Below are 20,190 nucleotides of genomic sequence, written 5' to 3'. Positions count from 1 at the left end.
TCCGGTCCTCCGCGGCACCGGGGGGCGCACGGGCGCGGGGCGGGCCGGGCCGGGGCGGTGGCGGCCATGCAGGTACCGGGCGGGAGGGAGCTGGCGGGGACGGGGTCCCCCCGAGGGGGGGGTCCAGCCGCCGCCCGGGAGCGGCTGGGGGGGGGTCTGGGGACGTCCGAGCCGCGGGGTGACCCCGGTGCCGGTCCCCGCAGGCGGCGACCCAAGCCCCGAAGCAGGCCGTGCAGGCGGCGGCGCAGGAGCTGGTGAGGTTCGTGAACCGGAGCCCCTCGCCCTACCATGGTAAGGAACCCTCCCCCCCGTCCTGCATCCCCCTCCCCAAACCCCCCCCAGCCCCCCGGTAACGGCGCCGTTTCCCCCCGCAGCGGTGGCCGAGTGCCGCAGCCGGCTGCTGCAGGCTGGCTTCCAGGAGCTGAAGGAGACGGAGCACTGGGACATCCGCCCCGCCAGCAAGGTGGGCCGGGGGCTCGGGCGTCCCCTTCCCCGCCAGGGGAGCCGTGGCGGCGAGGTGGGGACCCTCACCGTGCGCCTCTGCCCGCAGTACTTCGTCACCAGGAACCACTCGACGCTCATCGCCTTCGCCGTCGGAGGACGGTTCCAGCCGGGGAACGGCTTCAGCCTGCTCGGGGCGCACACCGACAGCCCCTGCCTCAGGGTGAGCGAGCGCCAGCAGCGCCCGGACACGCTTCGTGGGCAAAAGGGGAGCTCCCCCGGAGCCCCCATGCCTCCCGGAGCGGGGCCTGCCCGGTGCCCACCCGAGCCCCCCGGGGCGTCGCGGTGCCGGTGACGTCTCTGCCCTCACCCAGGTGAAGCGGCGCTCCAAGCGGGGCCAGGTGGGCACGGTGCAGGTCGGAGTGGAGACCTACGGAGGGGGCATCTGGAACACCTGGTTCGACCGCGACCTCACGGTGGCAGGGAGGGTGATCGTAAAGGTGAGCCCCGGCGCGGGGACGGTGGCTCGGGTGCATGCCCTCACCCCGAGCGGGGCCCGCTGCTGCCCCCGTGGCCCCGCAGGGCGGCCGAGCAGTGCTCCCTGTGTTTCAGGAGCCGGGCACGGGGCGCCTGCAGCAGCGCCTGGTGCACGTGGAGCGGCCCGTCCTGCGCATCCCCCACCTGGCCATCCATCTGCAGCGCAGCGTCAATGAGAGCTTCGGGCCCAACACCGAGCACCACCTGTAAGTCCTGTGCTTAACATTCGCTGTGTCCTCGCTGCGCTCGGCGAGGCGGTGGCTCCCTGGGGAGCCGGGCGGGCACGCCGGGAGGGCACGCTCGTGTGTGACCTGAGCGGGAGGGCTGAGCAAAGCCCCGTTTGCTGACGGCACCGTCTTCCCGCAGGGTCCCCATTCTGGCCACTGCTGTGCAGGAGGAGCTGGAAAAGGAGGTGCTCATGGAGGGCACACCGTGCAACGCTGCCGCCCAGGTGAGCTAGGCGTCCAGGACTGGAGGAGGCTCGTGCCAGGACCTCCATGTGCCACCTTTTGGTTGCCAGCCCTCAGGTTCCCCCTCTCCCCGTTCCCTGCTGGTAACCCCGAGCTTCACCACGTACACTGCACACCTGCTCCGCTGTGCTCTGTTCCCAGCCGTCACACAGAAAGGGGGGCAGCCCCCGTAAAGCTGTCACGGGTGGCTTCCCTGTGCTCCCAGGGGCGGTGGCGTGGCGGGGAGGTTTCCCGGTGGCCTGCCCACAGCCCTGCTTCCTTCCCAGACAGAGCGGCACAGCCCCGTGCTGCTTTCCCTGCTCTGCACCCAGCTGGGGGTGAAACCGGAGCAGATCGTGGAGCTGGAGCTGTGCCTGGCGGATACGCAGCCGGCGGTGAGTAGGGGCAGGAGCCTCCCCTGCCCGCCCGCAGCGTGCCTGCACAGGTTCCGCTGGGAGCCGGGCCCGCTGCGAGGAGGTGGCTCGTGAGGGGCCGGGTTTGGGACACATCCAGCTTACCTCTGGTGACCCGAAGCTCGTGTCCTGCTCCTCGCCCTCTGCCTGCAGACTCTCGGTGGTGCCTTTGACGAGTTCATCTTCTCCCCGCGCCTGGACAACCTGCACAGCTGCTACTGTGCCCTGCAGGTGAGCGGAGCAGGAAAGGAGCCTTGGGACTGCAACGTGGCCCCCAGGGGACTTGGTTTGGTTTAGTGGAGCCATGAGCTGGTTCCCAGGGGGGCCTTGCTCGTCAGAGGACCCGGGGCTGGATGGGGGCTGCGCTGCATGTGTGGCGTGCCCAGCAGCTCCCAAGGGTGCCGGCTTCACAGCTCCTCTCCCTGGTGCTTTGGGTTCTCCTGGGGAAATTCCCACCAGCTCGGTGTTGAGCTTCCTGCGATGGGCTGGCACTCAGGCTGGTGCCCTTTCTCCTCCTCCATGCCTCCAGGCCTTGATCGACTCATGCTCAGCACCCTCCTCCCTCTCCCAGGAGCCCAACGTGCGTCTCATTGCGCTCTACGACAACGAGGAGGTGAGGGCACAGCCAGGGGGCAGCCACACAGCAGGGCTCCGTCCTCTTTGCTCTCCGTTGCCGGTGTCTGGCAGGACCTGAGGGGCAAGACAGGCTTTGCTCACCCCACCACAAAGCCTGGTGTGGTTGGCAGCCTGCCTGCGGGCTGGGGGGAGCACCCCGTCACCCGGCTGTCCCCTGGGGTGGCGCTGGGTGCGGTGTGCTGATGGTGTCCTGGCAGGTGGGGTCAGAGAGCGCGCAGGGCGCGGAGTCCCTGCTGACGGAGCTGGTGCTGCGCCGGATCTCGGCGTCGCCGCAAAACCTCACGGCCTTTGAGGAGGCTGTGGCCAAGTCCTACATGATCAGCGCTGACATGGCCCACGCCGTGCACCCCAACTATGTGTGAGTATGCGGGAGCCCTGCCCCTCACCGGGGGGGACACCTCTCTCCCAGCGGCAGGAGGGAGGGCTGCGGCATGAAACTCGTGCTGCTCTTTTGCAGAGACAAGCACGAGGAGAACCATCGGCCAGCCTTCCACAAGGTGAGCACGGCTTCTGCTTCGTGCCAGACCCGGTGCTGTCCTGCGGCAGCACGAGGCACCCAGCCGCTCCCCAGAGTGCAGCCCCGGGTCCAACTCCAGCGTTTGTACTTTGTCCTGCCTCGTGGCTCCGCTGTGCCACGTATCCGCAGTTAGCTGCCTGGAACTGCAGCCCTCGCCCTGGAGCCCTTCCTGGCTCAGGGCTGGGGCCGGCCCCGTGGGGCTGTCCCAGGGAGGAGGGAACGGCCCGGTGGCGTGGGCTGTGGCGGTGTCTCTGAGCGTGCCTCTCTCCCGGGCACTCCTGAGCCCAGGTGCACAGCATGCCCCTGTGCGGTCCCAGGCCTCACCGTGCCTTCCCTTGCACAGGGCCCCGTCATCAAAGTGAACAGCAACCAGCGCTACGCCTCCACGGCTGTCACCGAGGCGGTCATCCGGGACATCGCCGCCCGCGTGGGCGTCCCCCTGCAGGTGAGTGGCCCTGCTGGGCCCCCCGAGGGGGGCTGCGGGGCGCTGGGGGCAGCCGCCGACGCCGTGTCCCCGCGCAGGAGTTCATGGTGCGCAACGACACGCCCTGCGGCACCACCATCGGCCCCATCCTGGCGTCCCGCCTGGGGCTGCGCGTGCTGGACATGGGCTGCCCGCAGCTGGCCATGCACTCCATCCGCGAGATGTGCTGCACCTCGGGGGTGCTGCAGAGCATCACCCTCTTCAAGGTGAGCCCGGTGCCCCCCCCCACTCCCCTTTTCCCCTCGAACCCCTGCCCCCACTGCTCCACATCCCCGCACTCCTTTATCCCCATCCCCCCCCCGGCTCGGGTCCCACCCTGCCGTGCTCCCCGCTTCCAGCGGTGCCCCCTCGCCTCCCCCCCCCCATCCCAGCCTTCCCGGTGCCTGCCATCCCCAAATGGTTCCTATGGCAACCGGCGCTGCCTTGACTCAGCGCTGGGTTTCTATGGTGACGTGGTCCTGCTCCGTGCGAGGCGGGGGCCGCGCTGCCGCCATGCCCCCTCCCCGGCGGGGGGCTCCCCCTGCTCCTCCTGATGGGCTGCCTCCTTCCAGGCCTTCTTCGAGCTCCTGCCAGCCGTCAGCGGCAGCCTGCTGGGGGACTGAGGGCGGCGAGGGGGCTTCCCGGGGGGGCTCAGCCCCGATTAAAGCTCCTCTTGTCTCAGCAGCGTGTCCGTGCGTGTGGTTGCAGTGGGAAAAGAGGGGCGTGGGTCCTGGGGGGCGCGGAGCCGCCCGGGCCGGGGGGGCCAGCGGTGGGGGTGCAGGGCGGGAGGTGACACGGGGCGGTGCGGGACGGCCCCAGGAGCCCGCAGTGCCGGGGGAGAGGGGGGTGCACAGCGCACGGCGGTGCCCGCCCGGCCCCGCAGCCCCCTGCTGCCGCGTTCCCGCGCTCCGGCTCCGGGCGCGCCACGGCGGCTTTCCCGCGGGACCGGGGTGTGAGGGCGTGGCCCGGCGCTCGCCGCCCATTGGCCCGGCTCCGGGGGCGTGGCCCAGGCGGGAGCCACTGGCGGCGCGGCGCGCCGACACACCCCCGGGGGGGCGTGGCCGGCCCCGGGGGACGCAGCGATTGGCGGCGGCGCGGGGCGCGGCGGGTTTGCCTCCGCCCCGTCGAAGGGGGGGGAGAGAAAAAAGCCGCGGCCTCCCGTTGGCCGCGGCACGGCGGCGGGCCGGCTGCGATTGGCGGGGCGGCGGCGGGGGGGCGTGGCCGGCGGCGCGGCGCGGCGGGGCGCGGGTTGGCGGCGGCGGCGGCGGGGGCGCGGCGGCGGGTGCGCCATGGTGCGGCCGTGAGCGGAGCATGGGGCGGCGGCTGCTCCGCGCGCTGCTCTGCCTCCTCCTCGTGGCCGCCCGCGGGCTGCTGCGGGCCGGCGGCGCCGCCACCGCCACCGCCGCGCACGGTGAGGCCGGGGCACCGGGACGGGGGGCGCTCGCCGGGGGTGGCCCTGCGCGGTGGGACCGGCACCGGCGCCGGGAGAGCTCCGCTGCTCCGGCGGGAGGGCCGCCGCTGCGGCCGGTTGGGCCGGCGGGGTCGGGCCCCGGGGTGCCGCCGGGATGGGGGCCGGGGCAGCGGTACCGAGCGGCGGCGGCGGCGGTTCCCCCCCCCCCCCCCCCCCCCCCCCCGGGACCCCGGCGCCCTTTGGCCGCCCTCTGCCGGGAGGCGAGAGCCGCCGGTGCACCCGCCCGCCCGTCCTGCACGGCCCCCGCCCGGGGCTCCGGGGCACCGGGTGCCGTTACCGGCCGCACGGTAGCCGCTGACTCACCACCGGCGGGCCGGTGCCGCTCCGTCCATCGCCCCCGAGGCCACCCCGGCGGGGACGGCAGCGCCTCGGGGCCGCCCCGCGGGGTCCCGCCAGCCCCGGGAGCAACCGGAGACGGCGCCGGAGCGGCCGCGGCCGAGCCCTGCCCTGCCCGGGGCGGCCTCCCGGGGCCGGTGCCTCCCCCGGCGGGACGCGGCGGCGCCGCTTCAGCACCGCGGACAGCGCCCGGCCGGCCCCGCCGCCCCGGGACCGGCACCCCCGGGGACCCCCGCCCCGGGGACCCCCCCCGAGACCCTCCCCCGGACCCCCTCTCACCCCTCCGGGGCCAAAGCCCCCCGCACTCCGCCGCCCCCTCCCCGCTCGCTGCCCCGTCCCCCCGTTTGTGTCCCCCCCCCGGGAGGTGGCGCGGCGCAGCCCGCGGGTGCCGGGCTTTGGGGGTTTTTGGGGGACCCCCCCAACACCTGCACCCCCACTTGCCCCCGTCCCCCCCGCGGCGGGCTCGGCGGGCCCCTCCCTCCCCTCCCCCCGGTTGTTTTCTCGTTCCTTCCTCGCCATCCGGGGCTGAGTCATCGCCTGCTGCCGTCTCGCTGCTGACGGTCTTGGACCGAGATGCGGGGGGGAGGAAGGGGGAAGCCGCCCCCCGCCCGAGTGCCACCCCCCGAAACGAGCGGAGAGCCCCCCTCTCCCCCCCCCCCCGCCCCATCTGCGTGCCTGGGGTCCCCCCGCGCAGGCAGAGCGGGTCCCCGCGTAGCGGGGCGCGGGGCTGCGTCCCCGCCTCGTAGTGCCACGTGTGGGTGGGCGACAGACGGGGTCTTGCGGCTCCCAGCCGTCCCTTCCCAACTGCTCCGGGCACCCCAAAGACTATCCGGGCTTCCCCCCCCCACCCCCAGAGCCCCCCTCGTGGCTTTGGGGACAGGGGGAGGCGTGCGCTGGGGCCCCGTGCCACCAGGCTTTGCCCCCCGCGGACACCTCTGTGCCCCCGTGGTGCTTACGCGCAGAGCAGAGCTCCCCAGGCAGGTGCCCGTCCTGCTGCTGCTGAGCAAACCCCATTGCCCCCCTCCCTTTCTGACCGTCCTGGCTCTGTCTGTCTGTCTGTCTGTCCGCCCCAGGCTGCCTGTTTGACCGGAGGCTGTGCGCCCCCCAGGAGGTGTGTGTGCAGGGTAAGTGCCTGGAGGCGCCGGGGGGGTCCCATCTCCCGGCCCTTTCCAAGGAGCTGGGGAGGACGCAGGGCGACTTGGGGTGTGCCGTGGGGGGGGGGGCACGGCAGGAGAAAGGTGCCCCCCTTCTCCCCCGCGGGGTGTTTGCTTGCCCCCCGTGCCCCAGCGCCCCGTTCTGTTGCAGATGGGCTGTTTGGGCAGTGCCAGGTGGGCTCGGCGCAGGACAGACCCTACTTCCAGGTCACCTCCCCGGTGCTCCAGCGCCTGCAGGATGTCTTGCGGCACCTCATGGCACAAGGTGAAGGGGCAGGGCGTCAGGCCGCGTTGTGCAGCGGCGCGATGGGGCGCAGGAGCGTTTGGGGTCCTGCTGGCCCGAGGCTGGGGCGGGGTGAGCAGGGATGCGGCTGACCCTGGGGGGAATGGGGCCGAACGCAGGGCCAGCTGGATCCCAGGGCAGCCTCCTGGTGTCTCACGGCCCCCTCCCCGCTCAGGGCTGTCGTGGCAGGACGGCGTCACCCAGTATGTGATCTCGCAGGAGATGGAGCGCATCCCCCGCCTCCGCCCGCCGCCCTCGCTGGAGCCCGCGGCCAGGGACAGGTAGGGCAGGGCCACCCTCCAGCCTCCTCCCTGCGGGGCCTTCCCCCCAAACGGGGCTGGGGGCACCCCGTACCCAGGAGGGTCACCCCGCACTGTTCCCTCCCAGGTTCCTGCCCCTGCGCGGCTCCCCCCGGCGAGCCCTGCTGCCCCCGGCCCCCGGCGTGCCCCCGGCCCCGCACGTGGGGCAGCCCCCGGCGCTGCTGCCCGCCGCCCTGCTGCAGCGCTACCTGGAGCACCTCCTGCTGCCCCCGCCGCCCCAGCTGGGCTACGAGGAGGCCCTGCTGCACCCCTACTCCTACCACAAGGTGTGCAGCCCCTCTCCTTTCCGCCCCCCCTGCCAGAAAGGTGGGGATGGGCAGGGGGCTGCTGCGCCCCCGGCACCATCCCGGTGCCGGGGATGGGGCGGTGGGAGCGCGGCGGGCTGTGACCCGAGGACACGGTTCTGGTTGCAGTTCGGCTACCAGGACAGCGCTCACCAGCTGCCCGGCAGCACGGCCAGGCAGAGCCCTGAAACCGCCTCGCTGCTGGGCCGGGTCCCTGCCCAGGCCCTTTTTGGGGCCGGCTCCGTGCCCTCCTACGGCGGGCAGCCGGGGGCGGACGGGGGGCACCTCTTCCAGGACCTGGGCATGCTCTCCCTGCCCCGGGAGAAGAACGGCCGCACGGACCCCCCCGGCACCCGGCTCCCGCACGGCTTGCGGCTTCCTGGAGACTTCAGGGACGTGGAGGAGCGGGAGCAGCCGGCGCCCCTGGCCGCCCAGCCACCCCTCGCGCAGACAGGTATGGGTTCCTCCCGGTCCCGGCTCTCCATCCCGTTTGCCTTCACGCCTGCTAGCCCCCTGGTGCAGCCTGTGAGCAGCATATCCCGCCCCAAACCCCTGCCTGCGGCTTCCCGAGCCCTTGGGCGCTGCAGGGCTCCGACCTGACGCTGCGCCCTCTTGCAGATGCCTCCCTGAAGAGGCTGGCCTCCCTCCTGGCCAGCTACGGGCTGGGGCTGCCCGAGCTGAGCCCCCAGCAGCTGAGCAGCCTCTCCGCCCTGCTCCAGCTGCTCCAGAGCTCTGGTGAGTCGGGCGTGGGGTCTCGCAGCGTGGGGCGCGGGGTGCTGCCTCTCCTTGGGGCTCCTTGTGGGATCTCCCTCTCTCCCCTTCCCAGGTGCTGCCAGCCCCGAAGCGCCCACAGCGAAACGTGTCAGCGTGCAGCAGGGCGCTGCCGTGCCGCAGGTGGGGTGTGCGTGCGTGGGGAGGGGGCGCAGCCCCCCCAGGGCTCCCCCCGGGGGTCCCAGCGCCTCCCTTCCCCTCCGTCCAGGTGACAGAAGGGGACATGCAGCACGGAGAGGAGCCGGTGCCCCCTTCCTCCGCGGCGCCGCCCCTCAAAACCACAGCCAGCAGCTCCCCCGCGGATGTGCCCAGGGGCCGGGGGGGCTACTCGCCAGCCCCCCCAGCAGAGCCGCAGCGGGGACGCGGGGGGGACACGCTCGGCCCCGGGACACTGGTGGCGGTGGAGAAGAAGAGCTACACGGAGGCGAAGGACGGCGCTGGGGCGCAGCGGGGCACGCGGCCGCCGGATGAGTACGGCTACATCGTCACGGACCAGAAGTGAGAGCCACGTCGGGGCTCCCTGAGCATGTGCAGACCCCATCCCCGGCATGGGGGCCGTGTACCCCCCCCTGCAGCCCCCTCCTCACCCTGCCTCTGCTCCCCGCAGGCCGCTGGGGCTGGCCGCCGGCGTGCGGCTGCTGGAGCTCCTCGCCAAGCGCGTGCACCTCTCCACCGCCAGCTTCATCAACATCAGGTGAGGGAGCGGGGCTGTACGGCCACCCGAGGAGCGGAGGGGATGGGGACGGGGTCTGCACGCCCCGGTCTCACCCTGTGTCCCCCGGCAGCGTCGTGGGTCCTGCGCTCACCTTCCGCGTCCGGCAGAACACCCAGAACCTCTCGCTGGCCGACGTGGCCAGCCGGGCTGGTGAGTGGGCTCGGGGCTGGGGTTCCCCTGCTCCTGCCCCCCCCCCCCCCCCATTTTTTTTTTTTTATTGCCCTCCGTCTGAGCGTCTTCCGTCCGCAGAGCAAATGAAGGCAGAGCTGGAGGCAGAGCTGGGCCTGAAGATCGTGCAGACGGGAGTGGGAGAGGTAGGGGCACGGCGGGGCTGTCCCTCGGGGCCGGGGCGGGCAGCGGGGTGCTGCGGTGAGCGTGGGGCTCTGGGGGTCCCCGGGGAGCAGAGGGCGGCGTCCTCCAGGACCAGGGGGGGCTACAGGCTGCGCCCCCCAGGGCTGATCTCGTACCCTCACTTCCCTACAGCCCGTGCACCCTCCTCTAGCGAGGGCCTGGCCGTCCTAGCTCCGCGCTGTGCCCTCAGCACCCTGGGGACCAGGCAGGGAAAACGCCGTCCCCCCAGGGACCAGCAAAGCAGCTGGGGGCAGGGATGGAGCAGCCGCCATCTGCTGGGAGGGGGGCACCCCCTCCCCGCGCCCCTCTGGGACCTCGGGAGCCGTCTCCTGGGGCGGGGAGCGGGGCCAGAGGTGGGGACCGAGCACAGCCCCCGCGTTTGCAGCCTGGGGGCGGGTACAGCAAGCCCCGAGCCACAGGTCCCCATTTCCCACCCGTCCTCCCCTGCGGAGAGATTTGGGGGCCCTGGTGGGGGGAAGGCCGTGGGGGGGGGCCCTGGGCTCCGTGGGCACCGTGGAGCATCGCTATGGCAACGCCGCTGGATGTGACGAGCGGCAGGAGCCGGGAGGTGAGGGAGCCGCTCTCGCTGCGGGGGCCTTCTCGGTCCCCGGCCCCGCTCCGGGCTCGGTGCGGGGGCAGGACGAGAGGTGGGGGCCTCACGCAGGGCTGCTGGCACCATGCTCGCCGCAGCCGAGGTCCCCTTGGGGAGGGGGGTGGCAAAAAGCTGTGCCCCCCCCCCCCACCCCGGGGCCTTCCCCCTCGCCCCCCGGGGCGGGGGCATCCCCGGCAGCGTGGGGGGTGACGTGGGGCTGGTGACGGTGAGGATGGTGATGGCGGTGACGCCGCATCCCCCCGGTAACCTCGCCGGGCCGTGGCCAATGGCAGCCCGAGGCAGTGAGGTAATGCCGGGCTCCGGCGCCGCGTTGGGTGTGTGGGGTTTTTTTTTTTTGGGGTGGGGGGGGGGATTGCCCCCGGACCCGGCAGAAGGGGGGCTCAGCCTTGGGGGGGTTCATCCAGCGAGGGCTCAGCACCCTCCTGCCACAGCGTGCGGGATGAGGGGTTGAGGAGGTTCAGCCTCTTGGGGTGGATGGGGCAGGAGCGCGCTGAGCCCAGGCTCCTGCCCCACGGAAGGGCCAGGAATGGGGCATCCCAGGCTGGGGGGGCCCAGGGAGCAGCCCCCGGGTGCTGGGAGCGGTAGGATGCAGGCTGCACCCCCCTGCATCCCCAGGGACGCGAGTGCGAGCCGTGCGCCATGCAGGCGGGTGCAAACCGCGGCACACACGTCCCCAGGGGGGCACCAGCTCCGCCCCAGCCGTGTGCTGGGAGGAGCAGCACAGCCCCGACCATCCTCGCTCTGCTTTAGCCCCCCAAAAACGATGCAGAACGGGGTCTTCCCCCCCCCCCGTGCAGATGCCCCCCGCTAATCCTTGCTCGGCTCTGCCCCCAGCGAAACGAGGCGGCTGCCTACCCGCACCCCTCCCGCTTCGGGGACGGCTTCCACTCGGTGCTGCTGACCTTCATCGCCCTGGCCTGCGTGGCCGGCGTCTCCATCGCGGCCGCCGCGGCCTTCTGCCTCCGGCAGCACGCCAAGCAGCGGGAGAAGGAGCGCCTGGCCGCCCTGGGGCCCGAGGGTGCCGCCGACAGCACCCTCGAGTACCAGGTAGGGGTGCTGGGCGCCGCGGGATGCGGCCAAACTGCATCGGCACTGCTCGGGGGGTGCGCAGCGGGGTGCCCCACAGCTGAGGGTTGGGGTCCTGGCCGGTGTCCCCAGGAGCTGTGCCGCCAGCACATGGCCACCAAGTCGCTGTTCGGCCGCGCCGAGGCCCCCGCAGCGCCGGCGGAGACGTCGCGGGTGAGCAGCGTCTCGTCGCAGTTCAGCGACGCCCCGCAGCCCAGCCCCAGCTCGCACAGCAGCACGCCGTCCTGGTGCGAGGAGCCCGTCCAGTCCAACATGGACATCTCCACCGGGCACATGATCCTGGTGAGCCCCCCCGGCGGGGATACGGCCCCTCGAGGGCCCCCCCCCCGTCACCGGGCTGACCGCCGCCTCTCTCCGTGCCAGGCCTACATGGAGGACCACCTCCGCAACCGGGACCGGCTGGCCAAGGAGTGGCAGGCTCTGTGCGCCTACCAGGCCGAGCCCAGCGTCTGCTCCGTCGCCCAGAGCGAAGCCAACCTGAAGAAGAACCGCAACCCGGACTACGTGCCCTGTGAGCGGCCCGGGGGCCTGCTGCCGGGGGGAGGCAGGAGGGCCGCGAGGGGCAGGGGGATGCTTGAGGCCGAGGCATGCTGCGGTGTGCCCCAGGTAGCTGGCAGGTGCTGCCCTGGGTGCTGACGGCCTCCCCGGCTCCTTTTCCCCAGATGACCACGTGCGGATCAAGCTGAAAGCCGAGAGCAACCCGTCCCGCAGCGACTTCATCAATGCCAGCCCCATCGTGAGTGAGCGGGGGGGGTCCCACGGGGGGTCCCACCTTGCCACGGGCTTGGCTCTGTGAGGTGGGGCCAGGCCCAGCGTGCAGCCATCTGGGCTATCCCAGGGCATACCCATCCCAGGATTCGGATGTTAAAATCCATCCCCCCCGGCTGTGGCAGCTGGAGCTCCCTTTCAGCCCTGTTGCCCCCCGGAGCCCCTCCCGGTGCCACATCCCCGTGACCCCCCCCCCTCCCCCTGCAGATCGAGCACGACCCGCGGATGCCGGCGTACATCGCCACGCAGGGACCGCTGTCCCACACCATCGCCGACTTCTGGCAGGTGAGCGTCCCCCGGCAATCTGGGGACGGGGGGGGCTGCCCCACGCACGCAGCCGGGGCTCCTCTGCCCTGGCCCTGGTGCCGCTCGCCGCGGTCCAGCCGGGTCCCAGCAGCTCGGCCACCGTGCCTGGGCCATCCGCCGGCGGTGACGGCCGCGGCGCTGTGCGCGCAGATGGTGTGGGAGCACGGCTGCACCGTCATCGTCATGCTGAGCCCCCTGGCCGAGGACAGCGTGAAGCAGTGTGACCGCTACTGGCCGGACGAGGGCTCCTCCCTGTACCACATCTACGAGGCAAGCGAGGGCTGGGAGCATCCCTGGGGGCTCCTGGGAGCACCGCCCTGCCCTGCTTCTCCAGCGTGGGGCTGTGCGGTGCGAGGCTCCCCCGCGGCCCCTGTCACCCCCATCCCGTGTGTCGTCCCCCCCTCCCCGGGCAGGTGAACCTGGTGTCGGAGCACATCTGGTGCGAGGACTTCCTGGTGCGCAGCTTCTACCTGAAGAACGTGCAGTCGCAGGAGACCCGCACCCTGACGCAGTTCCACTTCCTCAGCTGGCCGGCCGAGGGCATCCCCGCCACCACCCGGCCCCTCCTCGACTTCCGCAGGTGAGCGCCAGCCCCCCCGGGTTGGGGGGGGGGGGCACCGGTGTCCGGGCAGGGGGGGGCGCAGCTCGGCTCCGGGGCTGGGGGCTGGCGGTGGCGGGGGGCGACGGACAGGGACGAGCCACCAGGGGAAGAGGCTGGGGGCTCTCCAGCCCTCACGGTGGGGATGGCACAGCCCTGGCACCCTCCCCAGCCCTGGGTGCCAGAAGAAACACCCCGTGGGGCAGGCACAGAACTGGTCACCTCGTGGCTCAGCTCCGGCTTCACCTACAGCCGGGGGGGGGGGCTCCTGCTGGGGCCAGGGACCCTGCTTTTGGGGGCACCGGGGCTGTCCGGGCACGTCGCCCCGCTCACGCGCTCTGTCTCTCTGTCTGTCTCTGTCCCTCTCTCGCAGCTGCCGGCGTCATTTTTGTGATTTGCAGCTAGTAATCTGGCTCCAGTTGCATAGTCACAAAAGTGATCGTTGGCAGCCGTGCCTGCTGCATGGAGCGTGCCGGGAGCCCAGCCGGGGCCGGCACGCGGCTTCGTGCCCCCGCCGGACCAGAGCCACCCCCCCCCCCTTGCTCTCCCCCGTCCCATACCAGGGGGGTGGCAGGAGCCGAGGGCCGGACCCCCCCCCCCCCGTGCCACGTCGCTGCCCCCGTTTGCTCGGTGCAGCCTGCCCCCGGCAGGGCAGGGCGCTGATGTGCCGCTGCCTCTTGTCCTTGCAGGAAGGTGAACAAGTGCTACCGCGGCCGCTCCTGCCCGATCATCGTGCACTGCAGGTACCGCTGGGGCCGGGGGGGGCTGCGAGGCAGGGACAGGCTGGCCCCCGCCGCTGGCCACCCCGTGCCAAACACCCGCGTCTTGCAGTGATGGCGCAGGCAGGACCGGGACCTACATCCTCGTCGACATGGTCCTGAACCGCATGGCCAAAGGTACGGCGGTGCCGCGGGCGCTTCTGCCCCCTCTGGCTGGCGGCGGGGGGGGCTCAGCCCTGACCCCCGCCCTTCCTCGTGCCTCTCCCCCAGGGGTGAAGGAGATCGACATCGCCGCCACGCTGGAGCACATCCGCGACCAGCGGCCCGGCATGGTGCAGACCAAGGTACCCCAGGCCCCCTCCCTGGCTGCCCCCAGCCCCGGGCGGGGGCTGCCCCCAGGCTCACCCCCCCCCTCTGCGCCCCCAGGACCAGTTTGAGTTCGCGCTGACGGCCGTGGCCGAGGAGGTGAACGCCATCCTGAAGGCACTGCCGCAGTGATGGCAAGGACCCCCCACCTTCCCTCTCGTCTCCTCCACCCCCCGACAACCCCCTGCCCTCTGGCTTCGAGCGCTCTCCTCGCCCTGTAAATGCTGTCTGTGCTGCTCGCTGCCCCCCCCTGCCCCGTGGCACCGAGCCCCCCCTGCTGCCGCAGGACCTGCCTCTCGTCCCCTGCAGCGGAGGGGCCGGGGGGGCGATGCCGGGATGGTGCCATGGGGACGCGTCCTCACCCCCCCCCCCAGCCGGGGGAGCGCTGCGCTGGGGTCCTGGTCCTGCCCCCCCCCCCATCCCCTCCGTGTCGTTCCCACCTCGTCACTCGAGCAGAAGAGAAATTTCTAGAGAAATATAATTTTGTATCTGGATGTGAATAAAGTTCTCGTGTCGCGTTGGTGCAGCTGCAGCCCGGCCTGGCCTCCCTCTGTGTGGGCATGGGGGGGGGGGACACGCAGGGGTGGCGGGCTCTGAAGCACCCCCGGGAGCACAGCCTGCCCCCCCCCCCCCCCAGTGCTGCAGAGCCCAGAGCTGCCCCCAGGTAGGGGCAGGGGGGGAACCCTGCACCCCGCTTTGGGGCTGCCCCCACGCCAGAGACACCCCACATGCAGCAGCTCCTGCAAACAGTTTATTGACTGCTGTGGGCAGACGGGGTCTGGGGGGGCTACGGGGGCACAGCCTGGTACTGCTGCCTTGCTGCCCTTCGCTGCCTGCCCCCCCGTCCCCCCCATATCCCCCCACCCCTCGGGTGCACCCCAACAGCAGCCAGCTGGGGCTAAGCTACAGCACCCCCTGCTCCAGCCCCCCCATCACCCCCTTCTGCTGCCTCCCCGGGGCACGCTCGAGGTTCACCCCCCCCCAAAATCCCCCAAGTATTGCATGGCCATAGGGCCCGTCCCCCCCCCAACCCCACGGAGGCAGGGGGTGCTGGGGAAGGGGGTGGCAGGGGGTGGCCGTGCAGGGACAAAGCGGAGTCCTGGCTCGGAGAGCCTCCGTGGGCGAGCGGGCGTGCGCGGTCCCCCGGGCGCAGCAGCCTCAGAACACACCTGGGGAGACAAGCGGAGGGGGGGGGGGGACACAACACGACCGGTGAAACCCAGTGCTGGGAGCGCGTGGGACGTGGGGAAGGAAGGAGGAAGGTCGGAGGAGGAGAGCCAAGGCACAGTACAGCCGAGCTGGCACCCACCTCCCCGTGGGAGCGCGGCCGGGGGGGGATCACAGCTTTGGGGTGCCCCCCCCCGGGCCAAGGCAGGGGGTTGCCAGTGCCCTGTGGGGTGCGTGAGGGGTGGGAGAAGGGGGGTACGTGGTGGTGGGGAGGCAGCAGGGGGGCAGGCAGGGTCAGCAGCAGGAGGGACGGAGGAGGAGGTGAAGGCAGGAGCGGCGGCGTCCAGCCAGACACGAGGCACCAAGCAGAGTCCACGCACGCACACACCCTTCCTTGCGAGGAGGGAGACCCCCGAAGCCCCCTCCCCAGGCCCACCCAGGCCAGGCGGGGGGGGCGGCAGCGGGGGGGCACTGTCACAGCCCCTGCCCGGCGGCAGGGCAGGCAGGGGGAGAGGCACCCACCTGCCCCGGTCCCCGGGAGCCGGGGCACGGAGCTGCCCGTCCCACCGAGACCCCACCGAGGGCCCCTCACCCAGCAGCCAGCCTAACCCTGGCGGCCCCCCCAGCTCCAGGCCCCCCCCAGCCGCCTGCCCACCCGGGGAGGAGCAAGGAGGCAGGGCACAGACCCCGTCCCTTGCCGGGGGGAGGCAGGAGCCGAGCCGCGGGCAGCCCCGCCGTAACGGGGCCGCGCTGAACCCCGCGCACCCCTTCTCCCCTCCGTGCCCTACAGAGGGCCCTGCTCGTGGCGGGGGGGCACAGCCCCCGGCCCCGCGCTCACAGCAGGTGGCAGTGCCACTGCTTCGCTTTGGGGGCAGGCTCGTGCCCCGGTGCCAAGGGGCTGCCAGCCCTGGGGGGCTCCCGCTCGGGCCCCCCCCGGTTCCTGCGGGCCGTGCCGGCGGCAGGGGGGCCGGGGCTGCCCCCCGGGGCTGGGGGGGCACTGGGGCCGTGCCCACCTGCTCGGTGGTGCCCCGCGGCCTCCATCTCGGACAGGCTGTAGGCCATGGCCAGCTGCAAGTCCTCGTCCTCGTCCTCGCTGTCCGTGTAGAGGCAGACGGGCGAGGAGCTCTGGGGCCGGTGCGGGGCGGGCGGCGGGGGCGAGGGGGGGCGCGGGCTGGGGAAGGCTTGCTGCTCCCGCCGGCTCAGCTCCAGCCCCAGCGCCATGTCGTCTGGGACACCTGTGGGACGGGAGGGGGATTACTGGCACCGGGTCCCAACCTCCCCAAATCCCGGTCCCCCCCCTGCTCCATGCACCCCAGCGCAGAGCCGGGTTGGGTCCCCCCCCTGCTCAAAAATCCCAAACCTGCCCAAATCCAAGCTCTCACGCAGCACCCCACGGCCCCGCTAAGGGAGGAGGGGGTCCCCAAAAAGGGGCGCGGGCAGGTGGCACGGCCAGCCCCGAAGCAGCCTCTCACCGTCAATGTGGATCGACTTCAGCTCCCCGTCCTCCTCCACCTCCACGCGCTCCCGCCCGTTCTCGATGATCCTGCAGGCAGACAGACGGACGGACGGACGGACAGACAGACAGACAGTCAGTCAGCCGGCGGCCCAAGCACCCCGGCAGCAAGCAGCAGGGTGCGAGCAGCTCCCAGCACGGCCGGGGCCCTCACCGCTTGGTGGTGATGCGCCGGCCGTTGACGAAGGTGGTGGAGGTGGAGACGGAGCGGAAACCCAGCCCCGCGTCGGCACCGGAGCTGAAGGACGAGGCGAAGAAGTCTGCAGGAGGGAGCCACAGCATCAGTGCCCGCGGGGCTCGGGGCACACGGGGGCAAACCGGGCGCTGCCCAGGCGTGAGCAGCACCGGGGGCTGGTGATACCCCTACCTGAGGAGCCAGGGAACGGGGAGAAGAAGTGGCCCCCTCCGTGGTGCCGGTGGCCAGCTCCTCGCAGCTCGGAGAAGGGCAGCATCTCGTCTGCAAGGCAGGGAGCCCCCCTTCAGCAGCAGCCCCCAGACCCCACGGCATCCAACCGTCCCCGAGCTCCACGGCTGCCCCAGGACCCCAGCCCCGGCCCCTGTCCCCCTCCCACCCCACACGCACCAAAGAAGTCAGCGAAGGGGTCTCGCCCGCCGAAAAACTCCCGGAAAACATCGTGGGCGCTGCGGAAGGTGAAGGTGAACTCGGGGGCCCCGGCGTCGGCCCTGGAGCCCCCCGGTCCTGCTGGAGGGAAGAGGCAGAGGGTTAAGCGGAGCCCGGGGTGGGGACCCCCAAGAGGGCGGGAGCTCCAGGGGGTGCAGTAGCCCTCTGTAGCCCTCTTTTGCCCCCACTCACCTGCCCCCATGAGGCCCTCTTTGCCATAGCGGTCATAGATATCGCGCTTCTGCTCTGGAAGAAGAGAGGGAGGCTGGGGGGGAGCTGGGAGCCAGGCCTGGGCCCGAAAGCAGCAGCACGAGCACGAAGCGGCGATGTTCCCACAGCCAAGGTGGGTGCAGAGCAGTGGGGAGCGAGGCAAGGGGGGTGGCACAAGCCCCCGCTGCTCCCCCTGAGCCCCCAACACCGGTCAAGGCTGCGCCAGCCCCAGCGGGGAGACCTCCCCCTGGGCACCATCGCTCACGAGAGCCTTTTTGTGAGGAGGCAGCCCAGCCCCACAGGCTGCAGGAGAGACCTGCTGCCTCCTGGGGACGGGGGCTCTCACGCAGCCCAGGGGTGCCAGCCGGGTGAGCCCAGCAGGACACACGGGGTGTCAGGGTTAGCAGCCCCAAGGGCGGGGGGGGGGGACACGCGGCACAGCATCGTGGCCTCTTACTGTCTGACAGCACTTCGTAGGCCTCCGCAATTTCTTTGAACTTCTGCTCGGCGTATTCCTTGTTGTCGGGGTTTTTATCTGGGTGCCATTTCAGCGCTGCCTTCCTGTACCTGCACAGAGGACAGGCAGCGGTGGGCACACCACGGCCCCCAGGCCAGCCAAGCCCCTCTGAGCGCTCGCAGCTCCCGAGGTTTAAACCAGCCCCCGATGCCCTCCTGATTCACAGCCTCTCCCTTCAGCGCTTCACCCCAGCTTTGGTCGCAGGCCCTGTGCATACAGAGGTGGACTCGCTGCTCCTGCCCTCCCTGCAATGTCACCCGTATCAGCCACAAACCCTCCCACAGCTGTTGTCTATTCCCACCCCCTCAGATGGCCCCAGGCATCCCGCTCCCCTCCGCTGGCTGGGCAGGACGAGCGGGTCGATGTGGCACGCCAGCTCGGGCATCGGTCCCCACACCCTGTCCCTCCCTGGGGGCTAACGGGTCCCTGGAGCTGTGCTGGGCTCTGCTCGCTGCAGGATGCCTGGGCACGCAGCCATGGCTGTGCCGGGGGCACGGCTGGGCTCTGCGAGCTCTCCCAGCACCCGGCCACACGGCTTCTCATCGACTTTTCTCCCTCTCCCCCTTTTAGCTGGGTCAGGGCTCTGGGTTGCTGCACAGCTCTTGGCAAGGAGGGGTCTTCCCAAGCTGGCTCTGCCAGCCGTCCTCTGCCACCCCCGTGTCCTTCGGAGGGGACAAGGAGACCCTCGTGAGCACCAGCAGGACCTCTGTGCCCATCCCGAGCCCTGCGCTGGCACCAGGGACGAGGGCACCAAACCCCAACAAGGGCAGCCTTTGTGCAGCGCCGCCCCGGCCTCTGCACGGACAGGCAGCGCCAACCCGCGCCGTTAGACGGACGGAAACAAAGGCCGGGGGGCCGCACCAGGGCGCGAGCCCACGCCTGGCACAGGCTTACGCCTTCTTGATGTCGTCGGCGGTGGCATTGCGGCTCACGCCCAGCGCCTCGTAGTAGTCCACCATGACGCGCGGCCGTCCCGCGGGGACGCTGGGGAGGAACGGCAGGGTCAGGCAGCGCAGGGCAACGGGAGCGCCGCGGGAGCACGCGCGGGCTGTCCCCCCGTCCCCACGTCCCGCGCGGACCCTCCCCACCGCCCTGGCTGCCTCCCAACCTGCCACCCCCCCCCGAACCTCGCGCAGCATCCCTGTCAGCTCCGGGGGCGCGCCGCTCTCTGCCCCCCTCCCGGCAGCTGCGTCACCTCTGTCCCCGGCTGCGCCCTCCCCAAATCCCCCCGCCCCGCACCGGGTGCCCCCCCCCAGCCCCGCAGCTCACCCAGGCAAGGGATGCCGGTGCACTGCACCCCGACGGGGCGGGGTATGGAGGCTGCCCTCGGTTCCCCCCACCCCCTCCCCGCCATAAGGCGCTTAGCGGCTATCAGGCCTTAGCGGATCAGGGGCTCCGCAGGGCGGCACGATCGGCACGGCAGCGGCCGGTGCCCCCCCGCCCCGGCACAGCCGCAGCAGGGGCCGGCGGCTCCGTCTCGCCCTGCCCGGCGCTGGCACCGGCACCGGCACCGGGACGGGGCCCGCCCCCGGCCGGGCTGTAAACACGGCGCCCTGCCCGCCGCCCGCCAGCCGCGGGGGGAGCGGCCCGGCCCGGTGTGACGGGCGCTGCGCAGCTGCTGGAAGTTTCCGTCTCTCCCCCCACCACCGGCGGGCAGCCCTGGGCTGCGGCCAGCGGATCTAGGCCACCGGCAGGGGAAGCACCGCCGCACCGGCCGCACGGGAAGGGCCCGGACCCGTGCGTCCCCGCTCCCCGCCGTGCGCCCCGGTCCCCCCGTGCGCCCCTGTTCCAAGCGCGTCCCCGCTCCCCGTGCGCCCCGGTCCCCCCGTGCGCCCCCGCCCCGCCGCCCCCCTGCCGCAGCCCGGTCCCCCCGGCGCCGTGCCCACCTCGCTGCCGCAGCCGAGCCCTCCCCGCCCGTACCGGGCCGCCCGCGCCCCGCGTCCCGCGTCCCCCGGCCCGGGCCGCAGCGGGGGCTGGAGGCGGCTCCCGCTGCTTGACGAGCACCGGCCGCAGCCAACCGAAGTGCGGCCGCCTCGTGACGTCCTGGGGCCGCCTTTCACGGCGGTGAGGTCATAGGGGGGAGTCGGTGCGGGAGCGGGGCCGGGGCGTTACGTCGTACCGTCCCCGTGTCCCCGGGTCCCCGTCCCCCCGTCCCCCCGGGGCGGCACCGGGCACGGCCCCGGCTCTCCCCGCTGTACGGGAGGACCGGAGGACCGGAGGACCGGAGGACGGGAGGACGGGGCTCCTCGGTGCTGCTGTCCCAGCCGTGTCCCGCAGCGGGGTCGCGGCCGCCCCGCCGGGGCGCACGCCTCCCGTGGTACCCCCGCGGCCCGTGGCGCCGAGGCACCGCCCGGCGCAGCCCCTGCTGGCACCGCCAGGAGGGGACAGCGGCGGGGACAGCGGCGGGGACGGCGGGGGTGACTCAGCGCCGGCACCGGGCTGGCCCGGGCACCAGGGGGAGCCGCAGGACGGGAGCCCGGGGTGCCGCCGCTGAGCGCCCCGCTGCGGCCGCAGCGCCCCGCCTGCCTTCGCGAAAAGGAGAGGGCAGGGAGAGCGCCCCGGGC

At 72.7% G+C, this 20,190-nt stretch overlaps 3 protein-coding genes across 7 annotated transcripts; 2 read left to right on the top strand and 1 right to left on the bottom strand.

Moving 5' to 3' along the window:
- Positions 1 to 12: 12 nt before the first annotated feature.
- On the top strand, positions 13 to 4,137 carry DNPEP (aspartyl aminopeptidase). The gene is made up of 15 exons (XM_083840692.1): positions 13 to 72; positions 204 to 291; positions 375 to 463; positions 551 to 664; positions 816 to 941; positions 1,054 to 1,184; positions 1,345 to 1,429; positions 1,715 to 1,822; positions 1,994 to 2,071; positions 2,370 to 2,453; positions 2,674 to 2,834; positions 2,934 to 2,973; positions 3,337 to 3,438; positions 3,516 to 3,683; positions 4,029 to 4,137. The coding sequence occupies exons 1-15, from the start codon at positions 67 to 69 to the stop codon at positions 4,077 to 4,079; spliced, it is 1,431 nt and encodes a 476-aa protein (XP_083696818.1). The 5' UTR covers positions 13 to 66; the 3' UTR covers positions 4,080 to 4,137.
- Positions 4,138 to 4,685: 548 nt separating this feature from the next.
- Positions 4,686 to 14,129, top strand: PTPRN (protein tyrosine phosphatase receptor type N). Its single transcript, XM_083840643.1, has 23 exons — positions 4,686 to 4,867; positions 6,337 to 6,387; positions 6,569 to 6,682; positions 6,876 to 6,981; positions 7,088 to 7,286; positions 7,434 to 7,758; positions 7,923 to 8,039; positions 8,131 to 8,198; positions 8,284 to 8,573; positions 8,683 to 8,769; positions 8,861 to 8,940; positions 9,040 to 9,104; positions 10,589 to 10,801; positions 10,913 to 11,122; positions 11,204 to 11,351; positions 11,503 to 11,576; positions 11,816 to 11,893; positions 12,065 to 12,184; positions 12,328 to 12,494; positions 13,202 to 13,255; positions 13,344 to 13,408; positions 13,502 to 13,575; positions 13,658 to 14,129. The coding sequence occupies exons 1-23, from the start codon at positions 4,768 to 4,770 to the stop codon at positions 13,727 to 13,729; spliced, it is 2,877 nt and encodes a 958-aa protein (XP_083696769.1). The 5' UTR covers positions 4,686 to 4,767; the 3' UTR covers positions 13,730 to 14,129.
- A 208-nt stretch (positions 14,130 to 14,337) lies between these two features.
- DNAJB2 (DnaJ heat shock protein family (Hsp40) member B2) lies at positions 14,338 to 19,671 on the bottom strand. Of its 5 annotated transcripts, none has more exons than XM_083840671.1 (10): positions 19,513 to 19,671; positions 18,521 to 18,610; positions 17,567 to 17,676; positions 17,092 to 17,145; positions 16,861 to 16,980; positions 16,645 to 16,734; positions 16,432 to 16,537; positions 16,237 to 16,307; positions 15,778 to 15,999; positions 14,338 to 14,766 (listed from the first exon to the last, which is right to left on the bottom strand). In XM_083840671.1, exons 2-10 carry the CDS (start codon positions 18,583 to 18,585, stop codon positions 14,756 to 14,758), a joined length of 849 nt encoding a protein of 282 aa, XP_083696797.1. In that variant the 5' UTR covers positions 18,586 to 18,610; positions 19,513 to 19,671; the 3' UTR covers positions 14,338 to 14,755. The 5 variants fall into 5 exon arrangements, with proteins under 5 accessions (XP_083696797.1, XP_083696798.1, XP_083696800.1 ...); XM_083840672.1 differs by having other exon boundaries at positions 16,861 to 16,977; XM_083840674.1 differs by lacking the exon at positions 14,338 to 14,766 and having other exon boundaries at positions 14,778 to 15,999; positions 19,547 to 19,612.
- Between the last annotated feature and the right edge of the window lie 519 nt (positions 19,672 to 20,190).

This window comes from Anser anser (assembly GCF_964211835.1).
Source record: "Anser anser genome assembly, chromosome: 6".
NCBI lineage: Eukaryota > Metazoa > Chordata > Aves > Anseriformes > Anatidae > Anser > Anser anser.
The sequence above is the reverse complement of the archived record's forward strand: the minus strand, read 5'-3'. Positions and strand labels throughout refer to the sequence as shown.